The sequence below is a fragment of the Loa loa genome (genome assembly GCF_000183805.2).
Source record: "Loa loa unplaced genomic scaffold supercont3.60, whole genome shotgun sequence".
NCBI classification, from domain to species: Eukaryota; Metazoa; Nematoda; class Chromadorea; order Rhabditida; family Onchocercidae; genus Loa; species Loa loa.
In genome coordinates this window covers 225,370-234,914 of record NW_018108240.1, presented here as the reverse complement: position 1 = coordinate 234,914, position 9,545 = coordinate 225,370, and the positions used below count along the sequence as shown (strand labels likewise).

The following is a 9,545-nucleotide window of genomic DNA, read 5'->3' as shown; positions in this document are numbered from 1 at the left end:
AAAAGGTGGTAAAAATATTCCTACAATATTAACAAAGAATATTATCGGATAACTTCAAGACTTAAAAAATTTCTTAATTTGAAAATTTTTTTAATCTGACGAAAATTCGTCAGGAAATTTTTAAAGCATTGGATCGTGTAAATTGTAAAATTTGCTTTTGGTTACAGAAATGATGAAGAAAATAGTGAAATTGAAAAATGAGCCAAGTAATGGCCAGAAGGCAGTTTACAGTCTAATTGGACCTATTAATATCCGTTGTGATCAAGAAATACATACTCGACCGAACTCGAAATTGCTACATATTTATGAAACTATCAAACTTCGAGCAAATGAAAACGAAAATGACCCGAAAGAAGTATATATGCGAATTATGATCATTCTTTTGTTTCTACTCGATAACGACTTGGATTGATTTGACGGTCATAGATCATATCAGTCGATTCATCTATTGAAATTTAAACTAATTTACCTCTTTCAATTGTTATTTAAGTAACAAGATCTTGAAACTCAGGTAGGTATTTTGCATTGTCAAGTCTTTTCCAACCGGTTTATTTGTATTGATATTCTAGGAGCTGTTACTCTCAACCCGAAATACCTTGACAAAACAATTTGACTCATCACCCTGTCGATGTCTTCAGCGAGTATTTGTCGGCAAAGATGTTATACAGATCGTACGTGGAATACGTATCAGAAATGAAAACGACGGAGCTAAAGTGACTAATGTACTTATTAACAGTAATACATCAGAAGCTTATTATCAGGGTGATAAGTGATTTTAAAAGTGTCTTGTTTGTCAGCTATCTCTTTTAGGGACTGAGGCTGATATCTTACATAAAGTTGACTTAACTTGGATAAATTTACTATGCGAATGTGATCTTCAGCAATATCTGCCATTTGCGCTAATCATATTGAAAATTCAATGCTTTATGATTGATATACTGTAACAGTTTGATGTTGAATTTGATTTGATTTAATATTAAAGTTCAACAAATTTCTTTTAAGCAGGAGCAATTTGCTGTAGAGGAATTGTACAGATTCTTATCTGAACAAAAGCTTGAGAAGAATTTGAAAAGGTTTGCCCTTTCTTACAATCCATGTTGGTTTATTAATATCATCTTATGTTGATAGCAGTTAAGCTGTTCAGTATCAGGCAGAAGTAGCAATGAAAATTACTTAGTCAATAGTCGCTTAGTCAAGCTTTAATCTGGTAAATACCGGGAATATACTGACCACTCATATCTTGTTATCCCTGAAAGAATAACATATATTAACAAAAGAATAACACAAAGCTTATTTGATTATTATATGTATAAGTAATACATAATTAAGCTAGCATCAGTGAGAAGTCGAATCACAGAAGGTCATCATTCAAAATTTAAAGTTTCCACTTTATCCGAAAATATTATCAATAATAATTATTTTAGGGAATCAAAGGATGACGTGCTCAAATCATTATCAGAATTCCAAATTCAGAACAGCTTTTCTGATAAGCAGAAACAGGTTAGTGTGACAAAGGTATTAGTGATATGCTTCTGAATCTATGAGCTGACTTTTACCTTTGAACTTAAAATCAAATATTTCAATATTTGCATTCATTCTACTTTGTCGTGAATTGCTGCGCAATACACGCATTCTCTTTATGAGCACGTACTGATGTTTAAACACGCAAAAGCATTCATAAGCATTTCAGATAACAAAACACTACACGTTTTGCGCAAAAATTTCACTTCATGCTTGTTTGCTAAATATCACATTTTTTATTTATTTGCAATTCATTTTATTCATAAATTTCATATGAATCCAAACAATTTAATTAATTATCTCATTGGAATTAATTTCAGATATCTGCTGCAATCAACAAGAAAACTGAGAAAATACCTGAATGCAATATTGCTGGTAAATCATTAATGAGTTGTTAATTGTTTCAATCAGTCTTAAAGAGTAAATGATAAATTCTCAGTTTTAATGAAGTAGTTTTTACTTAATCTTGGTTAAATTCAATTTTTATACTACCGCTTTCATTTATTTCTACTTCGACTTATAAGATATAATGATAATTAATAGAAGCTAAAAATTATAACTTTAAATTTCATTGCACTATTTGTGTGATAAGAGTTACTTCTTCTTCATTTCAATATAAATGCTACGGAAGATATCAACTCAAAACTGGGCCATAGTTGCAGGACCAGTCCTAGTTGATACTACAGAATACTATCTACGTACAAAAGTTGGGATGGTAACAACACATGAAATCATTAAAATTTATGGCCAAAGTGAAATTAACAATGAGCGAATACTGGCCACACTAATTCCGGTTTCGAAAAACTCACGAGGACAAGTACGCTTCTCTTTCAGTTTATCATTCTTTTCAAAAAGAGAGAAATGAGCAGAAATTGTATTGTTGAACAATCGATCATATCTATGATCTCATCAGTAGCATTATTAATTGTTTATGTTTTAAATATTTCAATTAGTATTGAAATCATTAAACTGTACAATTCCTTCATGAAGAATTTTATCAATAAATTAAAAGTATGAATCATCCAGTGAAGCTGCTTTAAGTTCATTTAAAATAAATTTATTCCTACATCCATATTCAATTAACTCTTTAAAAAAGCCTCATTTTTATTTTGATATTTACCTCGCACTTATTACTTCTCATAAATTAACATGCAGAGGAATTATTTGGTCGAGACTTTTTATTTTTCTCCATAGTTTTTCCAGAAAGATTTGGAACTTATACCAAAGACAACATCAGTTGCTGATATCGGTGATGGATTTGTTCAAATTCGTATTTGTCGCCTTTTCAAGACACCTGATTCAAGTTTGTTAAGTGAAAAGACGATGAATTATGACGATTCTAATAATGTTGCATTTCTCAAGAATAGATGTAAATCCTTATTCATTTTCATCATCTTTCATTCATTCTTTGAAAAAGAAAAAACTTGCTTGAAAAATTTGAAAATTATTTGTTTATTTGTTTTTCCATTCAAAATTCATAATTCAATAAATTATATGTTTGGATAAATTTGTGAATGATAACAATGAACAAATACTGCAACAACCAGTAACAATTACAATGAGAAAAAATGCGCAAAGGTATGCTTTATACGGTCCAATTAATATCAAATTGAAACAACGGATCCGATACCGTACTTCAGAAGCATACTCATTACGTGAAGAACTTGAACTGAGATGTGCGAATGCAAAAAGCAAAGCTAATAAGGTTACGAATTTTCTCGTCAATTTACAAAAAATGAATTGTGGTCTCAAAGTAAACAATACAATGAATTTGTAATTTATTAATTTATGTGTGGAAATATATAATTATAGAATGCATATATTCATCTTTAGTATTATTTTAAATTTGTTATTTTAAATATTAAAATATTTTCCCAAATTTCGTATTTATTAAAAATTTTATGATGTATTCATTATGAATGGTTTAAATGATAAAATGGTTTTTTGATATGTTTAAATTGTTCCTTGCTGATAAATTTTCACTTGAAGAATTAAAAGCAGAAGGAGGAAAATCATCTGGTATAATTTTTCGAATTCAACTGTTAACCAATTTGGCTCTTAAACTTTTAGCATAATTTTAGCATAACCTCTGAGATGTTTATCTTTTTTTAGCATATCTTTTATATTAGCTTATCTTTTCGTATCTCTTATCACTCTCTAGAAATTGCAAATGAATTCTCATCAAGTAATAAAATCACCAAAGCAAGCAGTACCGTTGCAAGTGATAGAAAAAATATTTGTGGGACATAATGTCGTCCGTATCGTACGTGACACCCAAGTCACTATCTCTGCGTTTCTTGTATGCTTTAAACTTTCTTCATTCTCGAAAGTAATGAAGTTTGAAAGAGAAAAAAACACTAATTTCATTAATTATTTGATAAAATTGGAAGAATTTATTGAGAGAAATTGAAGGAGAAAAGCTTTGAAATGATCGAATATCGTAGACATCAACTTAAAAACGATGAAGATAAAAGGAAACAAAATCAGATCAATCAGTATGATTTCTATTCATCCATCAATGATTTCTAGGAGTTTTATAAATGATGCACAAGAGAGAAGGGGCAAAGGTCACACTAAATAGACTACGAATATTGACAATGGACATTTTTTTCCTTCTTTTTAAATAGTATTTGTTAGTTTAGTTTTTGTTTCTACTGTTTTTGAATTCTATCAAATAGCGAATATTTGAAAAAGTAGTTGACCAAGGAATAGCCATGTGTGACCAGGAATTAATAGATGAATAGAGGAGAAGCGGAATTAGTTGCACTACATGTGGATTGATTAGGATCATATCTATGCTACCGAAGCATCAGTCTTCATTGATACCACGGGATTTGAAAAATCAATTTTGAAACCATCAAATGAACTTTTTTTTTCATACTTTAGCAATTTTTTCTTTTTTTTTAAATTTAAAGATGAATTCAACGATCGATATCAGCTGTTCCAAACTGAATAGTTCTGCTCAACAATAGAAGATTTGTGATAAGGGATGGATTGGAAATCAATCATTCTCTAACTGTTCCAGCTATCTTAAGCAGTTTTTAAAAAAAGACGAAAAAAGGATTTGGATAGACTTATTTATTTGTTCATTTTAAACTTTAAAAAGTTAAATTCACTTTCATGTCTTCCAAATATTATAAAGCAATTACATGACTCATTCTCGTTAACAATTTACTCAAATAATCAATAATTACTTGCTTGAGTAACAAGCATAAATTTGATAATTGATATGTACCTAGAATATTTACTGATATCTTCCCTTAAGCAAGCTGTGACATTGTGAAGTGATATTGTGATCCATCTTTGAGAAGATTTGAAAAGTTGCTTTTTATGATATCAAATATATGTATAAAAATCAATTCCTTCATGCATTGATCAAAAAATCAAATAAATATCAGTGAAATTTTAGGAATTGCTGGGAATAACTAATTTATTTACAAATTATTAGATATTTGTAATTAACTTTAAAATGAAATTGATGATTTGATATGGTAGCTTATCGATTATTATCAGGATTATAACGCATACTACGTACTAAACCATTCCAACGAATACCACGCATAGTAATACTTTTAAGGAATTGAACTTCTATCGAGGAGTCAATTCGATCACACAATTCACAACTTTCCAAATGTAATTCAGTGAGTTTTGGTAATGAAATTAATGCACTGAAACAAATTTATATTAACTACCAACCATTTGGACTAATTCTCATATTTGCAATACTTCACGTTTTCAAATAAGCTCCGACATTACCGCCAAAGGGAAGTGCCAATCTGACAAAGATTAAACTACTGAATTGACACTACCTTTAATTGATTTAATAATGTCAACTAACCGTTCAATTAATTTCAAACTTGTTAATCATTTAAAAATGTTGCAAGAATTTGATCAATCTATCTGTAAGTTAGATGATCCTTAAAATTATACTATCAGAATAATATTCAGGAAAAGATGTCAACTAACAGTTGTAAATTTAAAAATGATAAAATTGAACATACGTATAAAATCGTTTCAACTGATCATTAGTAGCAAATAAAGCATTCCAAATATGTACAAAACGCAATGAGTGATGTGTTAGTAAGAACCAAATCAGTAATTCGGGATATTTCGCTGTGTTATACCGTACGCCAAGCTGTATATACAATATCATAACAATGATACTGTAAAATCAATACAATAAAAATCACATCATAAGCTTAACAAATTCGAAAGAAATTCATTTGGAGGAGAGATATCGTAGTTTCGTTAAAAGGAGCTCGCATATAGCATATGTGCTATGTTATGATCTCCTGATAACGTTATCATTTGCTAAGTGCAAGTTGATCTGATGATAGATTGAATTTTTCAAATTCTCAATCTTTTTTCTTAAGTTAAAATTTTAAAGTTGAAAATTTTTAAGCTCCGATAAATTTAGCTAATAAATTAATCCACTTACACTTATATGCTTCAATTTATACAGATGACAATGACTTTCACACAATGAATACAATATTTTAGCTAAAGTGTCATATGGACAATTGAGCACAAGAGTCTCCAAATGTTCCATATGACGTAAGGGAGGCACTTCTAATCGATGAGAACATCCTGGAATACATTATTAAAGGATGTAAATTAATAAATAATTCAAAAAAATAAAAAGAAAGTTAAATGAAATAAGCATGCAAACTTGCACACACACACACACACACACACACAACGTGACGCACACTTACACGTGATCTACTTACACGTATACGTACACGTAATTTGCTGTAAAGTGTTACATTTCGAAATATTTCAGAAAAATTGCAAGATTAGTTTTTAGGAAACTCTGATTTTTTCCCAAAAGCATTGAATTACGGTTAGTAGATTAAAGAAAAAAAAAAACTTTTTCATGAAATTTGTGTCTTCCAGAAAAAATTTTTGCGTTTTTTTATACTGAAATAAAATGTTAAAATTGAAATTGGAAAAAAATCTGACCTTTGCCAGCACTTTTTTGAATCACAAATCCATCCATTATCAATACTTTCAGTTGTCGAAAATATTGCAAAGCTAAGATAGCATCAGTTTCAAAACGTGGCTTATTACAGGATTGACTTAAATCCAATCGATATAATCTTGGCACAACTGATGCCAACTGTAAATATGAAAAGTTAGAAATGGAAAAGTGAAAATTTGAACGAATAAGCAATTGCATTCATTCTTCTTCATCTGATAATACCATTGTGAAAAAAAAGAAAGTATCGTATGCTAACTGATCCAATATTAGCTAAAATTATTGAAAATTTATAAAATAAACTTTATTATATATTTGGTTTAATAAAAACACTGAATTTTATTTTGACTATTAGGAAATGTAACAATACCTGAATTAAGCCAGCTAACGTAAGGACAACTGAACAATGACGCAATGAAAGGTCACGCAAAGAGGGCATGTAAAGGTTGATGAATGTAAAAATTTTATCAAAAACTGCATCACAGTCATTTTGCTCATTTAATAGAGCAAAGTGTTGCCGCTTATATTTATTAAATATTGCTAAATAATCACCGACAACATCAAGATGACTTCGATAACATAAATTATACTCAGCAAGCCATTTATAGTATTTCGATACCTGTCAAATGATTTCAATTTAAAATTTACAAAGTTTAATTGGTCTCTTTTGACCGTGGAATTCTTTGTTGAATAAATATGATTAATGGAAATTATCTGAAGTATATTTGGATAAATTAACAATTAACTTCTATCTATCAGCTAATGACTCTTCATTTCTTTCATATTTTATCAGAAAAGGAAAATTTCTTAAATCTGAAATTTCTTAATTTACAGCATACGCATACCAAACAAAAAATGAAGCGAAATCGATTGAAATAAACCAATTTAAATTTAAAATTTATAAAAAGAGAAACGAATAACAGAACAAACTTGTCGTAATTGAAGCAATGAGAAGAAATCGCAATAATTTAAAACGGTTAGGTGAATTTCAGGCGGTAAAGAGTCAATTGATATCATCATGCTTTCAGAATTAGCAGTCAGTTCAAAGTTGATAAATCAGGGTCAGTTATCAGTTATAGGAATCAGGTTATCAATTAGACGATCATTGTAATGAAGGAAAGTTAAGTTTAAGAAAAGGAATGAGGGGATGATTAGTTTCCGGGGACCTGAGATGTTTGTGCTCTGAAAATAAAAATTTGCTAAATTACGATATAATTTGTAATGAAGAAGAAAATGTACATGATATTAACGGAATCAAAATACCAATTAGTTGAATAATTAATTGACTAATTAATTTCATTATTTATGGAAGATTTCGTAGAAACTATTTAGAATATAATATCGATTTAATTGAGCAAAACCTTTTCAATTTTTCAAAATATTGGAATATTAATGAAAATATAAAATGAAAATATAAAATAGGAAATATTTATTTATGCATTGATACTTCATGATGAATGGAATTTTTATAAATAATAGTCGAAGATTTCACCCAAATATATTAAATCATTCTCATTCATATGACGGAATAATAAGTGAAGTAATACTTTGAAGTTAATAAGTAAGATAGAATGCCAAGGGAAGTTAATACGAGATTAGAATATCATTCGAAACAGATAAGATATGAGACATTGATAATGATACTGGTGCTGTTATTACTGGAAGCATATTTGTTGATATCATTTCTTTGTTCTTATCAATAAAGCTTCTAAAATGTGTACTCAAAATGAACTTATGAAACTTGTGTTTATTTGAAATACCATAATTTAATTGCTAATTATATTAATGTTAATAAAATGTTGAACATTTGTAATTATAATTATACTGTAGTATATTGCTTATTTTTAATGAATTAAATATCTCTTCATCCTAGGAACATAAAATATTCCAGTTTAAATTTGAAATCAAAAATAACATTTCTTCGTTAACTGCAGTATCCTGTAAAACTAAGCTTACTGATAAGCTATGGTCTTGAAATTATTATCTAGCGCTTTCCATCAAATATAAGTAACATTTTTTATGGATATTAGAAATATATATCCGTATATTTGTAGTATTTGTCATTTGTATTTGTAGTATTTTTTATGGATACTACAAATATACGGAGAAAATGTCACGTAAATAAGCTAATAATATAAGCATTAAAATGAAATTTTATCAAATTTACTTCATTCATAATTAACATTTGGAAAAAAAATTTAATTTATAATTAATTTATTAAAGCAGGAAAAAAAAAGAAAAGCTTTTACAATTGAAGAGAAAAGGACGAAATTTTGAATGATAAGAAGATAATGTAAATTTTGAAAGTGTTGATAAGATGATAAGCATGAAAACATTGACGAGGAATAGATGAAAATACCTTTCTAGTTTCTCTCTTCCAGCAAATCAATATGTGATGAATTGGCAAACTTATTTTGTTTTATATGTTTGTTTCAACGAAATGTTTTTTTGTTTTAAAAATTTTCAACAGAACTTTCTTGCTCACCCATAATTTGTCAACATTTTAGCAACTGTCACCAAATGTTACATAATTAAATGGAGATGTGAGATGGAAAAGAGCAAATAGTAGTGAAGAAATTTTCTACAATGTTAATATTAACCTACTTTTACGTCATTTTTGTTTAAATTAAATGTTTTCGAAAAATGTTCGTTGATCATTTTCCTTAGCACTCTTTCACTTTCGTTCCAAGCTTATTTTTCTTAGAAATATATTGGCTTTTCTATGATAGCATCAATCATATCAACGCTCATCCATAAATATTTTAATAATTTAAAATTTGAATTTAATTTTTGTATTTTTGATTTGGTCTTTTCCGCTTACAACAAATGAAATTGACTAGTTATTCCTCGAATGAAACTCTCAAATGAAGAAGAGCAAAAGTGATGTAATTTAAATCATCAGAATCAATCGATTTCCTGGAAAATTTAATTTGAAGAAAAAAATCAACAAATTGCAAAAAAAATAACCGTAAAATTGCTTATAATTATACATAGGAAGGGTGAGAGAGAGAGAGAGAGGAGGAGAGAGAGAGAAGAAAGAAGTATA

At 28.5% G+C, this 9,545-nt stretch overlaps 3 protein-coding genes across 3 annotated transcripts in view; 2 read left to right on the top strand and 1 right to left on the bottom strand.

The window, feature by feature from the left end:
• LOAG_17312 (hypothetical protein) overlaps nucleotides 1-773 on the top strand; it is a gene marked incomplete at both ends in the record, with an annotated part of 3,638 nt that extends 2,865 nt beyond the window's left edge. Inside the window, 2 exons of the mRNA XM_020449970.1 lie at nucleotides 168-355; nucleotides 570-773. Coding sequence (XP_020306425.1) covers nucleotides 168-355; nucleotides 570-773 — 392 coding nt within the window. The remainder of the gene's footprint in view (nucleotides 1-167; nucleotides 356-569) is intronic.
• A 1,367-nt stretch (nucleotides 774-2,140) lies between these two features.
• On the top strand, nucleotides 2,141-3,298 carry LOAG_17311 (hypothetical protein; the record flags this gene model as incomplete). The annotated part of the gene is made up of 3 exons (XM_003145403.2): nucleotides 2,141-2,338; nucleotides 2,725-2,824; nucleotides 3,162-3,298. 3 exons carry the CDS (start codon nucleotides 2,141-2,143, stop codon nucleotides 3,296-3,298), a joined length of 435 nt encoding a protein of 144 aa, XP_003145451.2.
• Nucleotides 3,299-5,001: 1,703 nt separating this feature from the next.
• On the bottom strand, nucleotides 5,002-7,516 carry LOAG_09875 (hypothetical protein; the record flags this gene model as incomplete). Its single annotated transcript, XM_020448035.1, has 6 exons — nucleotides 5,002-5,189; nucleotides 5,523-5,684; nucleotides 5,960-6,108; nucleotides 6,484-6,640; nucleotides 6,870-7,118; nucleotides 7,430-7,516. The coding sequence occupies 5 exons, from the start codon at nucleotides 7,514-7,516 to the stop codon at nucleotides 5,640-5,642; spliced, it is 687 nt and encodes a 228-aa protein (XP_020301786.1). The 3' UTR covers nucleotides 5,002-5,189; nucleotides 5,523-5,639.
• Nucleotides 7,517-9,545: the final 2,029 nt, after the last annotated feature.